At 49.3% G+C, this 20,581-nt stretch overlaps 1 protein-coding gene across 2 annotated transcripts in view; it reads left to right on the top strand.

Annotated features, from left to right (window-relative positions):
- The first annotated feature begins 16,285 nt into the window (after nucleotides 1-16,285).
- The window catches only part of OTUD7B (OTU deubiquitinase 7B), a 68,739-nt gene continuing 64,443 nt past the window's right edge, over nucleotides 16,286-20,581 (top strand). Inside the window, exon 1 of one of the 2 annotated variants that reach the window (XM_043535537.1) lies at nucleotides 16,286-16,470. In XM_043535537.1, coding sequence (XP_043391472.1) covers nucleotides 16,455-16,470 — 16 coding nt within the window. In that variant the 5' untranslated portion in view covers nucleotides 16,286-16,454. The remainder of the gene's footprint in view (nucleotides 16,471-20,581) is intronic. The other variant, XM_037882785.2, reaches the window with a different exon arrangement.

The following is a 20,581-nucleotide window of genomic DNA, read 5'->3' as shown; positions in this document are numbered from 1 at the left end:
TATATGTTAGGAGTGAAATGGGGTGAGTTTCATCTCTGTGAATGATAGAATAATTTTTAAAAGCAGCAGAGTCTTATGATGAGAAATGCATGTTGGAAATGTTTCCTTGGATCTCATTACTGCCTGTCTGTGTGTGTCATGGGAGACTAACCACATTCTAAATATGCAGGTCTCTGCATGTCATCAGAAAATATATTTCATCTCTTGTACTTCTTAGTTTCAGAGTAACAGCCGTGTTAGTCTGTATTCGCAAAAAGAAAAGGAGTACTTGTGGCACCTTAGAGACTAACCGATTTATTTGAGCATAAGCTTTCGTGAGCTACAGCTCAGTTCATTGGATGCATGCTGTGGAAAGTGTAGAAGATCTTATTATATACACACAAAAAGCATGAAAAAATACCTCCTCCCACCCCACTCTCCTGCTGGTAATAGCTTATCTAAAGTGATCACTCTCCTTACAATGTGTATGATAATCAAGTTGGGCCATTTCCAGCACAAATCCAGGTTTTCTCACCCCCCCCCCCCCCACAAACTCACTTTTGACATCATGGGCCAAATTCATCTTTGGTGTAACAGGATATAGGTCTGGAGTTCCACTCGCACCAGGTCTGGATCTGGTCCTGTAAATTAATATTTTCAGTGCACAAACAAAATTATTTTCCTGTGATATCACTACGGGGGGGTGGGTAATAAGCTACAGTGGATGTAACAGATCACCAGCAAAAGTAACAACTTGTTCAAAGAGCTGCTAATGGAATGGAGCTATAGCTCATGGAAAACTGATACATACAGTAGGTGCTTATCGACAGTAATGCCTCTATGTCCCCTTCTTTGTGATATTTCTCCTTCCTCTGGTTGTCTAGAATGTTTTCTAGGAAACTTTCTAGTATATTTAATGGGTTCATTTTCCTTAGCTATCTGTCTAAGGTACTCTGATGGGATAGAGCACTGGACTGGGACTCAGGAGACATAGGTTCTAATCCTGGCTCTGCTGCTGGATCCCTCAGTTTCTCCATCTGTAAAATGGGAATAATGATACTGACTTCCTTTGTAAATTGCTTCGAGGTCCACTGATGAAAAGCGCTAGATATTATTACATGGCCCCCAGTGGTGTAGTGTCTGTCACCTCTCAATCATTAATGTATTTATCCTCACAGCACCCAGGGGAGAGAACGATTACTATTATCCCTGTTTCCAGATGGGGAACGGAGACACAGTAGCTAAGTGATTTGTCCAAGGTCACAGAGGAAGGCTGTGGCAAAGCAAGGATTTGAACCCAGTTTTCAGGTAGTGCCACTACCATCGGACCATACTTATTTCTCTACTGAGCTCCTCATCACAAGGCTGATCCAACTCCCATTAATGTCAGTGGCAAGACTCTTGTTCACTACAATGGGACTTAGATCAAACCCCATCTTTGGAGAGCTGCTGGTTCATAAAGCCATAATCTGATTTGTCTTGATATGATGTATGAGATGTCATCTGCCCTTTAAACCTCTCATTTTCTGATCTAGTAAATCCATTCGTCGTACCATGAGTACGCATGTTTTTTTTTTCTACCCAGTTATATGTCATTAGTAAATATGAATAGCTGTATTCAGCTGCCTTGCGGATAGTCTGCATTTATTGAACAGACCTACAGTAAAGTGCGTTTTATGGTTTCCTGCTGGTCATTTGGAAAATGTGCATACTTCATTATCTGGAATGGGCTGCATCACTTCATTATTTTTTTCATAATCTAATTCTTGCTTCCTCTTTTACAGAGAGGAAAAACAAACAAACAAAAGGTCTTTTTCTATCCAGAATGTTATCAAATGCCCTTTGGAAGCCACATAGATATGTCAATTGTATCAAGTTAATTACCCACTCCATGAGCTGTTTGGAAAAAGTCAAGTAAGTTTTAAGGCAAGAAAAGCTTTCACTAACCCAAGTGCCTTCCGGTTAGCTAAGGTCCTTATCATCAAGTCACTTCTCATTGTCTTCTTCACAAATCAGTCCAGTATTAACTGCTCGATTCTAATTCAAGCTGAAAAGACTTCATGGTCCCAACCCCGGTGCTTTGTTGTGATTTTTTTCTCTCCACTGAAATATTTTCTATCCAAAGCGCAGACAATAGCAGTCCTAGCTTAACAAATGTCTTCCCTCACCTAGGTTAGTATGTTGGCACACAGACCATCTGTTCCTGTGTCTTTATCCCATTTTACTCAAATCCCTTATCCTCTTCATTGTGCTGTTCTTATACTAATGTCCCCTAACATATCCATGTGATCTCCCACTAGTCATAGCATTGACTCAGGACCTGCATCTTAATCTCCCTTAATATCCATAAAGGTTCCTGTTTGCCTTGGTGTCAGCCTCTTGTGAAGGTGGTAAGGACAGAAACACCACGCCCTGGGACAGACCACTGGGCCACCAGTACAGTACTTCTGCCAATAGGCAATCCCTGGTGCTCCAAAGGAAGCTGGAAATCTCTATGCTGGGCCTGTTCCATGGAACCTGAGCTTTGAGTCTTTATTGCCTGTGGAGCCATGGAATATTGTTATTGAGCAGAGCCTCTTTACATAGCGTCTTAGTAACTGGGAGAATCGAGCTAAAAAGCTTGACTGCAATAAAAAATAGCGGGGGTAACAGCGGGAAGGCTAGGTTGAGATTTGGATATTCAGGGCCAGATCCACAAAGCTATGTAGGCACCTACCTGCAGTTGATTTCAATGGAAGTTAAGAGCCTAAATACCTTTGAGGATCTGGGCCTCAGTTCTCATTAATATTAATAGGAATGGGGCATTCTAAATCCCCTAGGTCACTTGAAATACTGAATTCTACAGTATAAGCAAAAAGCATTTTACGCATACTGACCAATCTCTATTTGCCTTGCTTCTTCTGTATCTACACTACAATGACAACTGAGTCAGATTATCCCTTATAACTCACTCCTCATTCAAGTCCATTTCAAACCCCATTTCTTCAAGGAGCCTTATGAACTACATTTATATCTCTTATAGATGAAACAGACGTAGTTACTCTCAAGCGGCATTCATTAGTCTCTGAAGTGATCATCTTGTCGGGGCCTCCTGCACTTCCTTCTCCACCCCATATTATTTTCAATATAGATTGCAAACAATTTGGAGCAGGGATTCCATTGTCACCTGCTTTAATTAGTGCCATACATAGAGATCTACAGTGCTGCAGAACTACTAAAAAATAATACAGTTACCCCCGTTAGATTCAGGCTTCAATGTTTAGTGTAGATGGGAATTTAACCATACTGTGTAGCTGACCTAAAGTCCCAGAAAGTGGCTAAGGTCCCAGATACTCTGCTAATTGGAACTGTGCTGTTACTTAATCTCCTGAATCAGCTGCAAAGCTGCAAAGACCTCCTCTTAAGGACACAGATATAGCTGTCTCGGAAATTAACTGAAACCTACAACTTGTTTCACATCAGATGGGAACAACTTTTAGTAAATACCAACCTGGGTTGTAGTTGAACTGGCGACATGGAGACGAAAGGCTCCACATCCCATTACCCACCCCCTGAATTCATCCAGGCAAACTTTTTAACCTGCTGTTATAATATTCAAGGCCCCTATGTAATGTACCATATATGAACACTGGGGATTCTCAATTTTATGTCCTTAATTCCCTGAGACCTGCAGTGACCCAAAGGGGAAAGTCCATATGCAGACAGACAGACAAGAGACTAGATTCTCAACTGGAGTAAACCAATGGATGTCCATAGAGCTATGCTGATTTACATCAGCTGTGGATCTGACCCAAGAAGTTATTAACTTCATGCACACACACCTTCTCTTTTTGTCTAGCTGTGGCTTATAGCAGACAAAGACAGTAGGTCCAATATACCCAAATAAATGCAAACTTGGTGTTTTAGTTCAAAGAACATACTGTTCTTGTGTGTTCTTCATTTTTTTGCTTCCAAGGCATTAAAACTGAGACAAACAGCACCAGCTGTAGCCCAGTTAAACTTAAGAGTTCACAGGTGAGCAAGATTTATCCAAATAGATCCGCTCTAGTCTAACATTCGCTTCTCCTTTAGGGGGGTTTGCAAAGAAAAGATCATATGCCAGGATGCTCCTGCTCCGACAAAACCACCCCCAGGCTTCCCCCAAGGTGGCATAGCCACCTTGGAGAACTGTAATCTGGCATTTGCCAGGACAGCCACACCCGGGCATTTTCCATCTTTCTCTCTTGATCTGTGAGGACAATCCAGTTAAAACTAACCAGATGAAGGGTCCAATCTCATCCCAAAGGACTGGAGACAAGTGAAGATGGAGTGTTGCTTTTAGAACCAGCTGCTTGGCTCCTTCATTTAGTTCAACTCTCCAAAGGGGTTGAAACCTTCTTTTCCAACTGTGGTCACTCTGTTCTTCAGGCAGCATTTCTGTACTTTGTGCCCTGCTTGGGAGAAGCAGGGGAGCAAAGTCCCTGTGGTCAGCCACAAAACCACCTCATTGTCCTCCCTCAAATTCTCCTTTGCTGTGATGCCTGCAAAAAACTTGACACCAGTTGGACAGCTGGTGGGCTGAGACCGCTGCCTGTCATGCTAACCAATATCGTCTCATTCTTTCGCTGTAATCCCCTATCTGTCAGTATCCACCTGTTGTTTCTCATCTTTTACTTAGATTGTAAGCTCTTTGGGGGTAAGGATAGTCTTTTTGTTCTGTATTTTGTACAGCACCTAGCACTGTGGGTCCTGGTCTGTGACTGGGACTCCTGTGTTACCATAATACAAATAATAATAATGTTTTTCAGCACACCGGCACATTTTTAGCCTCTAAGCCCCAGTATATCCAGTTCTTTGCCTCTTGATTGAGACTCGATGTCATACGCTGCGCTCCTCTTACAGAGATTACTGTACCATTCATTTTCACATGAGTGATGCTCAGACTATGCAAACCCAAGGGACACAACCAGCCTCTGGTTCTGGCTATGTGGAATTTGGAGAATCAGGGTTGTACTCTTCCAATCTTTAGAGCTTAGAACAAGGCACTGGGAATCAGGATGCCTGGGTTCTCTTCCCAGCCGTTCCACTGACTCACTGTGTAAACTTGGGTAAGTCACTTAACCTTGCTGTGCTGCAGGTTCCTCCCCCTGCATCTGTAAAATTGATATAATAAAATGTACTTAGGCAGCATTGAGAGGGTTAATCCATTAACATTTGTAAAGTGCGTGAGATCCTCAGATGAAAGGCCCTGTAGAAGTGAAAAGTATTATGATCTGGTGGCTACTGAGATGTTTCCAACCAGGAAGCTCCAAAAAAGCTTTCATCTGAATACAAAAATCCGTAAAGAATCTTGGCAGGAAAGGAGCAGCCCATTCAGAGCTGGTGTTAGTAAGCGAAACTGTTGAAGACGATGGAGTTGCGCAGACTTATGTCAGGTCAGAATTTGGCCTGGCACAACTGATGGCATCGTGGTGTGTGGTAAGAAGTGACTGATGCAAGCTCTTAAGGAACTCCAGCGCCTTTCATCAGAGACAGCATTGTGCTTCCTGATATCAGTAATTTTTCAAGGCAGTTCCCTGCCTAGGTGGAGTGTAGGGAGACAGGCATGGAGCCTCGTTTGTGCTGTCCCTTTCCCACAACCTTGGTTTCAAGTCCACGGAGGGAGGGGCTGACCTGGAGGGCCTGGTCTTAGTTACTCTGTTTTGACACTGGGACCGGGATGGCGGGGTGGGGGGGAGTGAAGGTGGTTTTAAGACACATTTGCACTCCATGTACTCTGGGAGGCCCCTGGTGTAAGGTAGCCTTGAGGCTGCACTAACTTATGCTTTGCACCTCGTGGCCCCCTGGAAGCAGAGAATAGTCATAGTATAGTGTTCTCTGGCCATGTCCTTGACCCAGCCTTTTGCTGGGGGCTGGAAGCAAGGCCTTTACATTAACTGCACACCTTCACAGGGGGATCCTCAAAAGGCTCTTTTCACTTCAAGGCCCCTTTATTCTGCCAGAGCAGAAAGGGGCCCACGGGTCACTGAGCGTCAGGCCTGGAGAGTTTAGTGCTTCATGAGTGTCACCCTTTGGGCTGCAACAACACGCCCCTTTTTTTTTGGTTACAATTTCCCATCTCTGGTGGCAGCAACAGCGGGCACTCCCACAACTGCACCACGGTGGTGCGCGTGACGGTGTCTAGCCCTGCTCACCAGCCCGCCCGCCGTTGGTGCCTCTACTGGGCTGGCAAATGAGAAGGTCCCGCTACTGCACCAAGAAGGGGACTTGCTACTTGAGGTTGTTGTAATGTGACACTTCTGCAAGCAGCAGCAGGGAGCAGTGGGCCAGGCCCATCAAGAGAAATTTGGGGCCCGGTACACCATGTTTACTAGCACCCCAACCGCTCCCATTTCACTTTATTTACACAGATGTTGGGGTGGGGGAGGCACGGTACAGTTGTCCCCTCTTTATGCCTCTCTCAGCAGCCTTGCAGAGCACTACGCTGAGTGGGAGGGAGAGGTTTATAGTGGGATGATGTATGCAGTGGTCAGAGACTGGTCTCAACTGATTAGGGCATTGATTTGCTTTGCTGAATTCTCATTATGGGAGATGCTAGTAGCACACGTTACAGGTCGGTCTGGTAAATACAGTATTGTTATGCCTCGTTATTATTACTAATATTTCCGTAGCACCGCCACCTAGAGGCCCCAAGCAAGGTCGGGTCCTCCCTGTGCTGGGCGCTGCACAGACAGTCTCTGCCCCAGTGAAACTTCCACTGTAAGTGGACAAAGGGTGGGAGAGGGGAAGTGACTTTCCCAAAGTCACGCAGCAGGTTAGTAGCAGAACCAGGACTAGACCCCAGGACTGCAACACGCCAGGTTACTGTGCTGCCCTGCCCTCACTGGGTCCCACTGCACCCTCTCACTGCTTCTTTGGTGAAACGGTGGAAATCAGTCACCAGGTTTGTCATCTGTTTCCAGCCCCAAAATTGATGCGAACACATTTTGGAAAGGGGAACCAACAGAAAATACCTCCTTGGAGGCGCAGTGCATTGAATATTGTGAGAATATTGCCTCCCGCACATTGGACTGCAGTGCTGTGCTTTTGTTCCTCTGCCATCCCAGCTTGCTCAGGCAGCCCAATTCACCTGGCGTCTCCTGTTAGTTCTGGATTCCAAAAAATCGTTCCCTGGCTCTTGAAATTTACAAACAGGCCCCTTTTCTGCCGAGTCACCAAAGGTGCGAAGATGTATTTTAGGAACCGTTCTGCTTCCAGGTTTGGCCTCAGTACTGCCAGAGTATCCGCTGACGGGAATGATTATGATTGCTAGACGTCTACCCGCGTCCCAAGACGAGGCTACTTCACAGAAGGGCTTGAATTGCAGTGACAGAACCACAAAGTTGCAGAGCTCCAGACAAAATTGAAGGCGACACCCTGAAGTGTAAATTCACTTGATTGGAGCAGCAGCACTGATGAGATGCACATAGGTAGGTGAAATACGTGCACGGCTGCCGGGGGATGCAGCTCGCAGCTTTGCTTCCTGAGCTTAGTCTTCGAACTCTCAGCAGTCTGATTATTAGAGCTAGACATGAGGGGAGCTGCAAAGTTGGCTCCTGGGTGCGCATGTCATTATTACTCTGTGTCATAGGAGGCAGTGTGTAGTGGATAGAGCACTAGATGGAGACCTGGGTTCTAGTTCTGGCTCTGCTGCTGGGTGACTTTGGGCAAGTCACTTTCCCCTCTCTGTGCCTCAGTTTCCCCATCTGTAAAATGGGGACAATAATACTGACCTCCTGTTCAAAGTGCTTTTAAATCGATAGACAAAAAGGGCTAGGTGTTGTTTGCACTGGAATAGCGTTTAGGAGCCTCAGACAAGGACCAGGTCCCCAGAGTGCTCGGTGAACAAAGATGCTCTCTGTCCCAAACAGCTTACAGCCTAAGGAGAAGACAAGAGACAACAGGTGGCTAGAAACAGACAGGGAAGCACAAGGAAGCGATGAGACAGTATTGGCCAGCATGGTGGGCTGTAGTTTCAGCATACAAGCAGTCTAACTGTTGTAAAGTTTTTTGTAGGCATCATGGAAAAGGAAAGTTTTAAGGAGGGATTTCAAGGAGGACAAAGAGGTGACTTTGTGGGTGTCTATGGGAAGCTCCTTTTGAGCTTGAGAGGCAGCCTGGGAGAAGCCACAAAGGGGCCTGTTTGCAAGGTCACCCCAAATTCAAGTGGATTGGGGTTAGCAGTTTGGGTCAGCCCATCTGAAAGAGCTATGTTTCTTGGGAACAGTGTTGCACTCAGCTATTCAAATCCTGAAGCTCTTTACACTGTTTGCATCTAGCCAGACGCACATTCGAGTCACCGGAGGGCCTGATTCTCTGCTCCCTTGCATGTTGCACAATCATTTACACCAGGGAAAAATAGATCTAAATGTTACCAGGTCAGAATGGGCAGCATCTTTCACTCACTTTACACCAGTGCAAATGACTGTGCAAGGTGCAGGCCAGCAAAGCCGAGTATGAATTTGCCCTTGTTTCTCAATAGCTATTATTAAAGCTTGGTTGGTGATACAGAGGCTGAGGTGGGCAGTGCTACAAAACCAGAGTCCTATAAAGCATCAGCTAACGGGGATAGTGACAAGGTGAAAACTGTGCTGGCCGAGTGAAAATTCAGCATAAAGCTGGTTCCTGCAGGGTTCCCATGCTTGTGCTGACAGCCCTGCTGTGTCATATATTGGAGAGAGCTGCATTAGCAGCAGCTTGACTTCAGCTGCCACATATGGCTGAATATTGACCTGCAGCTCCATCACGCTAGATCGCGCCAGAGTGAGACACATGGTGTTGGGAAACAAATGGAGGAAGCTTAGCTGCAGTGTGTGCATCTCTGTGTGTGTGTCTCCTCCTGGAACCAATTCAAGGTCTCTCATATTCACTGTGTCACTTGGCCTGGTGCTGTCTCACCTCTTGTGATTCTACCTGACCCTACACGCTAAGCTAGGGTGGGCTTGTTCCCCGTGTGTAAAATGACCTTGCCATCAGTGAGAATCAGGGAGTGATTGATGATGATGATGATGTGTGTGCCGTCAAAACAGCTGCTGTGTTTCAGCCCAGAAGTGGCTGCATTTCAGCGGCAGAGTGGAGACGTCCCTCTGCGTGGCCCCTTTAAGTTTGTCAATCTCTTTGGAATGAAAGGGGCTGTGGAAATGTAAGCCGATTTTATCTGAACTGGGAGGACGCCCTGTTTCTCTGCTCCCGCTGTGGTGTTGGCGGAGGTGAGTTCATTGACAAAATAATTTCTCCTGGGCTATGCAATCAGAGGGCCTTAAATAAGAACTGGCAGAAAAGGGACAAGCAGACTTTTTATTTTTTCTTACACTCTGAGCCTCTCGCATTGATCTGTGCGCTCCAGGCTGCTGGAAAGAAGCAAAACCTGCAAGCACTGAGAAAGGAAAATCACACAAAACGCACTAGTGATGGGGAGCTGGGACCATCTGAAATTCTGTTGATTTCTATAAAATCATTGTCACTTGGGAAGATCTGCCCTTTGCTTAAACACCGCAGTGAAAATCGAATCCGGCCTCACAGGGGCCAGCCTTGAGGGCACAGCCTTTCCTTTCTTTGCTGGACTTTTCTATGCCTCCAACACGATAAACAATCCTTTTGTGTCCGACATAAACAACACCAGGCTGCTGGACAAGAACAAAAGCCGCGATTCATTCTCTGGGTCAGCTGAGCTGTCCACATGACGAGCCCCATCCTGCCTCGACTGCCGTGGATGGTTGCCGCTGAAACAGGCCTGAGAGCAACAGCTCCTCTGATTAGAAGAGCAGCCTTGGATTGGAGAAGGGGGCCCCTCTCTGCATACAATGGGGCTCCTTATAAATTCACGGAGGGTAACATATTAGTGGGCTTGAAACCGAGGGGGACTGAGAGGGGAGGGTTGATGGAAACTGGAAATATATGGCACAAAGCTAAGAAGCAAAGCTTCACCCCCCCATCCTGCAAAGGCGGCATCATGGGCAAAGCTGGTGGGCCTTTGCAGCAAGGGAAAGTGGGGGTGGAAACGCTTTCAGCCAAAATCATGGCGTTTTGCACGCGTGTTGGGCAGCGCCAATAGGCAGTCCTGTGGCTTCCGTGAGACTGCACACGGGAGCAGGGATCAGCTTTTGCAGCCTGTACAGTCAGGTCCCTGGACTGTAAAGCCTAGATCCTCAAAGGTAGTTCGGGACCTAATTCCCATCGATTTCAGTGGACGGTAGGAACCTAAATATCTTTGAGGCTCAGGGTCTAAGTTCTTTGGGGGCAGGATGTCACAGCGTGGCTGGCCCTTTAAGGGAAGTTGCATCCAACCACAGGTGTGAGGGCTCAGCTATCTCACAGCTGGGGCTGATCAACTAGGGATCAGGTGATTAGAAAAGCCTGCAAGGGGCTCAGTCTGGGGAGCCAGTGACAGGCAGCCCATAGGGGAAGTGCGGGAGAGTGATAGCAAGCAGGTTGATGCTAGTGGGAGCCTGGAGCAGGTAACTTTCAGGCAGCCTGTCCAGTGGAAACTAGGAATAGCCAGGCCTCTGCAGAAGACCTCAGATTGGGGGAAGGGGCAGCTGATGTGCTGTGTGAGATCTATGGAGAAGAAATAGAGCTGAAGTCCTAAGCAAAGGGCCCAAACCAGGCTCTGGGTGGAGGGCTCAGCTCCAGAAGCCTCATGGGCACTGAATGGGCGTATGGTGCCCAACGCAATGGGGCTCCAGTCCAGGAGTGGGCACCTAAGGCTTCCTCGACGCTGCATGGCAAAGCTAGGTCCGGGAGAACCTGCACGTGAGGACTTGGTGTTTTTGAGCGTCAGCACCTACGCTGCATTGTAAATCTGGGTTTACATGCTAACACATCCACACAGAGCTTCTGATTGGGCGCTGTGGCTTGAACTGCTTCCCTGCTGCAAAATGACAGGACTTGGATCACAGTCTCAGTGAGGTTTGGACTCCCCTCCCCGCGTGGGTCCTAAGACCTGGGTCCTGAGCGCTTGCTGACCGGAGTCAGACAGATTTGTGTGGGCATGGGAGTGGGGTTGGGCTCAAACCTGAGTCTGAGTATACCCTGCAGTGTAGACGTACCCTCATGTAATAGAAAATGGAACTGTGCCGGATAGAGCTCTCTGTCTGAAAGACAGCTTTCCCCCTTTATTAATGTTATGAAGGGTCTATTCAGCCCTCAGTCAAGCGGCTGGCAAGGGAGCTGATCTGTACCTTGGGAGTTGGCTCTTTGGCCCATAGAAACTGAAACCCATCAAAGCATCCCTGAGATGGTTCCAGCCTGTCGTCACTACTGACCTGAGCTGGATTGGACTAGGTGACCTCTGTATCCTGGCTTTCCAGCCCCTTGAGCAATACAAGTCTGGCGGCTTCGTTTTGGCTTTCTACAGCAATATGACTGGACTGGAAAGTTGACACTGGCATAACGGTGAGGCCCAGTGGCTACGGGGCTCATCCAGGAGTCAAGATAACTGCATTTGATTCTTCCCTCTGCTGCTCACCTCCTGCGTGACTATAGGGAGGTCACTTTGTGCCTCAGTTTCCCCATGTGTAAAAGAGGGGTGATGATACTGACTTTCTTTTGTAACATGCTTTGGATAAAAATCACAATTTAAGAGCTAGACGTTATTACAGACAGAAGCCAAGGTGCTATTCCCCACTATGGTGCTAGGAAAGAGAGGAAGAAAAGGGAGGTGCAGGTGGTAGTGTTAGATTCAGGCTTCAAGTACAAAGCTTGGCTTCATCTTGCGCAGAAGATAACCTGTTACTACTGCTTGTCCTCTAGCCCCAGGGGGAGGGATCTGTGCTTTGGGGCTGAAGGTCTGCAGCTGAAAGCCGACTGGCGTTCCCTAGGGGGAGTTGTAAAAATAAACTACAGCGATGCTGTCCAGCCCCAGACCGTGGGATGACACACCTGGGCATCTACTGAAATGCAGCCATTTCTGGGGTGGAACTCTTCAGCATAACGCAACTTTGCCCCTTAATGCAAATGATATGTTGATTACTGTTGGCTGATGGAGGGGCTAGAAATAAGAACTAACTCCACCCCCACCAAACACACTCACCAAAGCAAATAAAACCGACACCTGGAGAATCAGTCGTGGCAAATCACTTGTACTACTGTAATGCCTGGACTCTAGAGGCCCCAGCTATGATCGCTGTGCACTGCACATCTCCATAGTAAGTGCTAGTCCCTTCCCATTTCCTCGCCTACCCTCTGCCTCTGCGGATGGTAACAGACACACAGAGAGGGAAAGGGACTTGCCTATAGTCACAACAGGTCGGAGCCAGGAACAGAAACCAAATCTCCCTCCCGAGTCCCAACCCAGTGCCACATCCACCAGATGCCTGCAGGGGGTGGTGTGAAGCCTTGCTGTGGCCTCCCTTGGGCCTGATCAAACCAGTCAGAAACCCAGCCAGCGCTAGGGTCATGCTCAGTCACAGCACAAAGTACCGGGGTGACCCAGGCTCCGTAGCTGTCCTGGGATTGTTACGGGCACCCTAGCACGTAGGTTTGGTTATAAACAATGCTGGGAATAGAAATGTTTTGGAGATTTTAAGAAGTTATTCTAACCAACAAAAACTAAAGCATTCAGCAATGTGGGTCACCTCAATTATTAGGGACCCAAAATGAGACATCCCCTGCCCAGAAAAGGGCCTGGTTAGCAGGGAGTGGGTGCTCTAGGGAAGCGGAGGCTAGAAAAAAGAGTATCAGATAAATGGAGGTGCTGGAAGGACAGTCCCATGGCTACAAACGCTATTCCCTGCCGTCTTTGCTATTAGCAGTGACCCCAGTGCAGAGAGGCACGTCTCTGGATTGACAGCTGATTCTGCTGGTTGACAATTTTCAATCTGAAGTGGCTTTCAATCCACGAAAAAAAATTCACACTAGTCCTGATTCCCAGTCCCTTGCTCCTTAGGGAGTTATTTATGGCAGAACAAACTGCATGCAGAAAGCTAGCCAAGGGGAACGGTAACATTTTGCGTGGAGGTAAAGGACCGCCCAATGTGCAGGACAATGGAGAATCAGCTTCCCTGCATCCTGCTCTAACCACTAGACCCTGGTGTCTGTTAGTGCCTGCCACTGGCATGCAGAATAACCGCAGCTAGCACATGATGTATTGATTACACCCCTGCTGACCTGCTGTGATGGGTTCCAGGCTATTGTTGCCCTCAGTGCTTTGGTTTGATTTTAAACTTTGATGTGTCGCTGCAGGCCAGTCGCTCAGCGCAGCCTCATCCCTCGCTCACCAGAGCTTGGGGAAAACGTGGGCCTATTACACATGCGTTGCAGTGAAGTCTCCTTCTTACGTGAAAGTCTGGGAAAGGGTTAGCAGGGTCCTCTCAGCCCTGAATAACTCCCCATCCCTGCAGGACAGATCCTGACCTCAGTCGCACTTGTGCAAATCCAGGGGCCACTAGAGTTACTCTGGGCCTGTAGCAGAATCCCATGCAGTGTGGCTATGGGAACCTCTGCTCTGCTTTGTGAGGATGCATCCTCCCTGCCTTTAAAAATAAAATGAATGGCAGCTGACGCGGTGCATTTTCAGCATGCCTCGCCTGTGAGCGCTGGCAGCCTACGGCCGGGGGAATGCAAAGCACTTGGTGCCTCTTAGCCCATACGGTACACGCCGTCCCTTTCCTTTCAGGGTCTGAGCGCCAGGGCAGCCCACAGAGCATTGTTCCCTCTGCTCCCTCATCTTCTATGCCCCAGACTTCCTGGGGCACCCAGGCCAAAACTGTTGCAGAGAAGGAGGAAGAAGGAGCTTTTATGATTTCATGGCAAAGGCTTAGGCATTCCCCCTCCCCCCCCCTCGGTGGTTAAAAGGATTCCAGGCTGGAGAGAGGACAGAGTGGAGCGGGTGAGAGACACTGGGTATGAGTCAATGACCTTTCGGAAAGTCCTGCTTAAGGGTCTGATCCTGCCAGGTGCTGAGTTCCTTCAAATCTTATTGACTTCAGTGAGACTGCTTGCCAGAGGAAGGATCTCAGGATGAGGCCATTAGTCCATATAATACAATATCACACTTAAGAGCAACTACATTCCCCCGGGCCTTGGATACTTCCACTAGCTTTGCAATGGGTTGGCCCTAAGGCCCTGCTCCTGCCCCCAATGAAATCCATAGCAAAAATCCCAGTGCTTTCAAGAGGAGCAGGATTGGGCCACTGATCACTTTTCCTGCTCAATCCAGCCCCTCCCCTGCATTTTCACTGCTGCTGGTGCAAGAGCCTCCTGCCATATGGAACATTCTCCCTGCACTGCTGTACGTCAGCAGCTCAGTGACCATTACGCAGCCCTTACTCAGGGCTCATCCACATGGTGAGTTAGTGTACAGCAAGCCAGGACCTAAATCTACAGCGCGCCACTTTGCTGCTCACTAACTCACCAGGTGGACACTGCTACAGTGCAGTGAAAGTCCTGGAGTGATGATAAGTGACCACATAGTGAGTCAGTGCACGGCCCTGTACATTCACACACTGGCTTGCTGCACACTAACTCACCACATAGCTGCTGTGGGCAGGGTTGCACTGAGGAACTTCTTCGTAGTGGGTGGGGGCTTCAGGATAGTGCTGTGTTGTTTGTGCACCAGACAGAGGCACCATCAAGTAACAAACTCTCAAGAGTAGCAATTGCCTGCTGTTACCTAGAAGCCGCAACCAACATCAGGGCCCCGTTGTGGTAGGTGCCGCACAGTCACATAACAAGAGACATCCCTGCCACAAAGGGCTTGAAATCTAAATAGGCAAATGAAGTGTTATCCCCTTTTTACTGATGGGGAACTGAGAAATGAAGTGACTCCCCCGAAGTCACACAGAGAGATGCTCTTGGCAAAGTCAGAACCCAGATTTTCTGAGTTCTAGCCCAGCATTGTAACCACATGACCATCCGGCTTCTCAATTACATTCTCAAATTCTCCCTTTGGGCTGAAATTTTCCATGCTTGATCTCAACCTAGAGGCAATACACTGGAGCAAAATCCACAGAGAAATTAATGAGTTAGTGAAACAGTGGAAATCTTTTTTTTTTTGGCGGGGGGTGGGGGGAGCGGGGTTAAATTTTAAAAAAAGATGTATTTGCTCAACTAAAATTGAAATATTCAGTTAACCCCTCCGCCTAGAATCTAGAGTCATGGGGCAAATGATCAGGTCTTTGCTGCACATGTGCTAGGATGTAAAATTCACTACCATTTTGCATCTGTCTGTGTCTTCCTCACAACTCCTAGACATCATTATTCCCATATTTTACGCAAAGAAAGACCCCTCACTTCGATTTGTTCATTTCTACTGTTTCAGCGAGTTTTTTTTCCCCAGAAATGCAGTCTCTATACAAACCCCAACCATTCAAAAATCATGAATCAGCTCCCCCCCACTATGAAATTGGCTTAAAAATAAGCATTACTGTTAAAATTATTTTTTAAATTAATACTTTTGGGTCTTTCCCTTCGCTTTGTGGTTTCTGAACTTTTAGGCGACAGTTGGGATCATATTTTCCAGCATTTCTCTAGAACCATAAAGGCTAGAAACTTACTGGTTTGTTTATTTTTTTTATGAAAGCTGAGATTCTCACCCCAGAAGCTGGGGCTCTGAGAACACCAAATATCATGAGACTTGTAATGAAATCGCAAATTAGCAACCTTGGAAATAAATACTTTTTGGCCTTGTCAGCTTGAGCGAGGGGGCTGATCTAACAAGCAGATTGTAAAGGACAGGAGAAGTGTTTCTGTCGGCGGGTGGGGGGAGAACGGGGAGAGGGGTACTCCTGGCGATTGCTGCACTAGGATGTTCTGGGGGGGTGGGGGGGGCGGTGTATTATACGGCAAGGCTTTTTGCACGCTCAGACTTTAAGGCCACAAGGGACCATCATGATCAGACAGTCTGCCCTCCTGTGCATGGCAGGCCAAAGACCCTTACCCACCCCCGCCTGTAACAGACCCCAGCCTCCGGCTGTGTTGCACTGGACAGCGCTGTCATGGGTGTTGCCTCGGGGAGGCTCCAGGGAGGAGCTGCACGGGGGAGGGCTGCAATGAAGTCGGGTGCACGCTGGCACGTGGCGAGGGTGCAGGGTGACTGCACGGGGGAAGGGCCGCACGAGGTGGTGCACGGGGGTGGGGGCTGCTGGCGGCGCCAGCTCTCGCGCGCCAGGGCAGGGGCTACCGGCGCCTCGCCAAGGCCACGCCCTCCGGCCCCGCCCGTCTCCAAGGGCCGCGCAGGCGCAGCGTGGCGGGTGGCGGCGCCGCGCTGCGATTGGCCCCGGGCCGGAGGTGGGCGGGGCCCGAGTGTCCCGTGTCCCCGGGAAAGAGGTCCGGGCGGAAACCCGGCGGGCGGAGGGTTGGGAGCGGCGCACACCCCTCCTCCCCTAGAGGAGAGCGAGCGAGCGGCGAGCAGGAGGCGGCGGCGGCGGCGCAGCGAGAGGGTCCCGGAGCGGCCTCCGCCACGCACCCGCCCCCGGGCGGGGACCCCTCAGCGCCGGCCGGGGACCCCGAGCGCGGGGATGGAGCCGGCCAAGGGTAACTCCCCCCCCCGAGTTCCCTGCCGAGCCCCCCTCAGTGGCCCCTCCGGGTTCCCCCCGCCGAGCCCCCTCCTTCCCCATAGCGCCCCCCCACTGCCGAGCCCCCCCTCCGGGACCGCCCCGGCGAGCCCCCTCCTTCCCTATAGCGCCCCCCCACTGCCGAGCCCCCCCCTCCGGAACCCCCCGCCGAGCCCCCTCCCCCTCACTGCCGAGCCCCCCCTCCGGATTCCCCCCGCCGAGCCCCCTCCTTCCCCATAGCGCCCCCCCACTGCCGAGCCCCCCCTCCGGGACCGCCCCGGCGAGCCCCCTCCTTCCCTATAGCGCCCCCCTCACTGCCGGGACCCCCCGCCGAGCCCCCTCCTTCCCCATGGCGCCCCCCCACTGCCCCTCCGCGACCCCCCGCCGAGCCCCCCTCCTTCCCCATAGCGCCCCCCCTCCGGGTCCCCTGCCGAGCCCCCCCCCCGCTGAGCCCCCTCCTTCCCCATAGTGCCCCCCCACTGCTGAGTCGCCTCTCCGGGTCCCCCTGCTGAGCCCCCTTCTTCCCCATAGTACCCCCCCACTGCCGAGCCCCCCCCCGGTCCCCTGCTGGGCCCCCCTCAATGGCCCCTCCGGTTCCCCCCCACTGAGCCCCCTCCTTCCCCATAGCGCCCCCCCACACTGCCGAGTCGCCTCTCCGGGTCCCCCTGCTGAACCCCCTTCTTCCCCATAGTACCCCCCCACTGCCAAGCCCCCCTCAGGTCCCCCCCACTGAGCCCCCTTTTTCCCCACAGTGCCCCCCCCCACTACCGAGCCCCCTCTCCGGGTCCCCTGCCGAGCCTCTCTCAATGGTCTCTCCAGGTCCCCCCCGCTGAGCCCTCTGCTTCCCCATAGCGCCCCACCCTCCGGGTCCCCCGTGCTGAGCCCACTCCTTCCCCATAGCACTCCCCTCCTGCCGAGCCCCTCCCCCCTCGGGGTCTCCTGCCGAGCCTCCCCTCAATGGCTCCTCCGGGTCCCCCATGCTGAGCCCGCTCCTTCCCCATAGCACTACCCCCCCCCCCACTGCCGAGCCCCCTCTCCAGTCCCCACCCCTCTGGGTCCTCTGCCGAGCCCTGTCTCTCTCTGAGACTTATGCATAAGGCCCCCCGACTGCCATCAGCCCCTCCCAGATCCCTGACTCAGCCCCTCCCTAGCTCCCCCGCCCCTCCGCCGGTTCTCGTCCTTAGCTCTGCCCCTGTGCCCCCTGCCTCGTCGTCTCCCCCACCCCTTTGCACAAGCCTCCAGCCTCAGCCCCTTCCAGGATTCCCCCCTCCTCCTCCATCTTCCCCCTCATCCCAGGACCCCCAGCCCTCGCCCCCTGCTTCTCCATAGCACTCCCCCCCCCTTTTATCTCTGTTCCCTTCCCCTGCAGCCTTATTTCCCGATAGCCCCCATCTCCGCCCCTGCCCCATCACGCCCAGCTGTATCCCATGGTGCCCACAAGCGGGCCAGCTTGTTACGCAGCCCTAAGAAAGGTCCCTCGTCGCCCTCACTCACTCCGCTCTAACTCTCCCTTTCCTCCTCGCATCTCTCCCCTCTCATTACAGCTTCCTCCCTCTTTCCTCTTTACTCCACTGCTTCAGTGCCAGGCAGGGACCAACTCTCCCTCCCCTCCGCCCCCTATCTTGCTGATGATTTTCCTCTTCTCATGTTTTATCTTTCTGTGTTCTCTCCTTGACTCTTATTATTTTTAAATACACTAAGGGTGACTTTGCTGGACGAACAGCTGCAGGCAGTGTTTGTTTTGTGGACTCACTCTCTTCTGTGATAAGCAGTTAGGGACCCATGTGTCTGAAGCCTGGATGCAAGGTTTAATTTGTTTAATTGGTCTCACTAAACTTTCTCTCTTAGGCTAGTCAGCTCTGATAAATGAGGTTGAAGTTGGGTAACATCTTCCTTAGGCTACACTGGTCACAATGTCATTAGCTTTGAAACAGCTTTATCTTAAGTGCTGTTACTGTATCCTCAGAGGGTTGTTTTGTTTTTCTAATACAGTGTCCTTTCAGTCTTGGTACGAAAGGGTGATGAGCTGCCCTCTTGTTTTTAGAGTGCTATACAAGTGCTAAGTTAATATTAGTATTTGGTGAAGCCCTGTGTGTGTGTGTGTGTGTGTGTGTGTGGAAATGCACACAAGATGTACAGCCAGGGACACACACCTGTTAACTTGAAGTTGCAATGCAAACAGAAACTTTAGGAGATGCTGATGACTAAGTAAAGCTGTTAGATTTCCTGTGTCTGTAATTAATAGGTTAACAGTGTATAGGGATGAACATAATGGGGACTCCTAGCCCTGTGTGTCTACTACTCTTGTGTATTTTTAGACTGGCTACCCTCAGTGGCTCACAGCAGTTAAAGATGGAGAAGCTGTATTATACTATCAAATCCAGCCCTGTCTGCTGCACCTTATCATGCATCCACAGGGTTATAGGTGAATGATCATGCATTCACCTATATCTCCATCATTGGTTTTTCTCAAATTCAAAAGGAAAATTGGTGTTTACTCCTAGTGTTTACTTATATTGTAAAGTGTCATTTACTTTCAGTCCTTTTTATCTCTTCATCTTTTGACTAGTTCCAGTGTAGTGAAGAGTTAGTCAGACATGCCGTCAACTGAGGACTTTGCACTGCCCTGGCAGGGAGATGGACTTCATTCAAGTTTCTAACTCTTATGATACATCAGTAATTATTGGCACCCTCAGTATACTAAGCCTTTCACAAACAAAGATGCAGGTGAGGTTCCTGCCCTGAGAACTTTAATAATGACCCCAGGGATATGTTACCTATGTTAAGGCCAGAAGAAGAAAAGTATGCACTTGAACATCTGTATTTTTCATAAAGATATATTAGATGACCTAGATAAACTGGGAGCAGACTTCTAGCAAACTTAATTAATGGGTTTCCTCCCAAATACTACCCAAGAGAACCTTTTAAAAAAAATCAAATCTTCATGTTTGCACTCTGTAAAATATTTCCTAATTGGGGCATGCTCTGAAAGAGCCCAAGATTCTACTATAATATTTTGTCCTGCCAGAAATGCTAGTGCATGTGGTAATCCTAATGGAAGTCAATAGCTTCATAAATGTCTGTGTCTGAAGTCTTGCTGCTCAGCCAGTGATTTCTAACTTGGGCTTGACTAGGACCCTGGTCTTGCAAAGAGCTCTGCTTTGACAGACTCATAGTGAGGTCAGTGGGGCCCTGTGCAGGCAGAGGGGTCTACCGGTGCAAAACTTATTGCAGGATCAGGGCCAAAGTAGTTTAATAAAGAGCACTAAGGATCTGACCTTGAGTGGTGCTGAGCAATCTCAGTTCCCATGATGGTCAGTGGAAATTGGGGCTTTTTAGCACCTTGCAGGTTTAGATTCTTGAACAGAATGATCAACTTTTATTTTCTGCAGGTGGCTGCCAAGTCAACCAAGATGTCATTTTGTTTTATGGCCCTATAGAAATGAAATATAAATATTTTTGCACAGTTATATTAATATTAAGGAAAAGATCGAGAGGGGATAAAGTCACTCTTAGAAGTCCAGGAGCGTTGTTCATTTCTCATTTGGTATTTGTCATGAATAATAAAATACTACTTTTGAATTACAGTGGCACCCACAGGGCATGATGGTTCTCCATTGTGCTAGGCACCCATTGAACTTATAGTTCCTGCCGCAAGGAGCTCATATCTAAGATAAAATGCAGGTGGGTGAATGAGGATAAGGGCAACAGTGAGAGGAAGTAGTGCAGAACTTGCAGGTTTGAGGGTTGCTTTTTAATGATAAAACAAGCGGGACAGTGATGTCACTGGTTCCTTCTGGCCACCTGCCTCATCATTAGGTTATTAAAATGTTTTCACTTGCAAGGGAGTAATAACTAATCATTTTAATCTGGTTAGGATACTCTGATGTGGACCAAATAGGATTAATATTAACAAACTAGAAATCTACGTGGCTTGCAAATGCCATCTTTGTATGTAAATGCTACTTTCTGATATAAATCAAAATGGACTATGCTATCATCTTGCCTGGTCGCACTAAGGATTTAGTTTTTTTAGAAGGCTATTGTCTGTCACGTGCCTGCTATTTTTAATGGTGCCAAATACAAGATAG

This window comes from Chelonia mydas, chromosome 24 (assembly GCF_015237465.2).
Source record: "Chelonia mydas isolate rCheMyd1 chromosome 24, rCheMyd1.pri.v2, whole genome shotgun sequence".
NCBI lineage: Eukaryota > Metazoa > Chordata > Testudines > Cheloniidae > Chelonia > Chelonia mydas.
The sequence above is the reverse complement of the archived record's forward strand: the minus strand, read 5'-3'. Positions and strand labels throughout refer to the sequence as shown.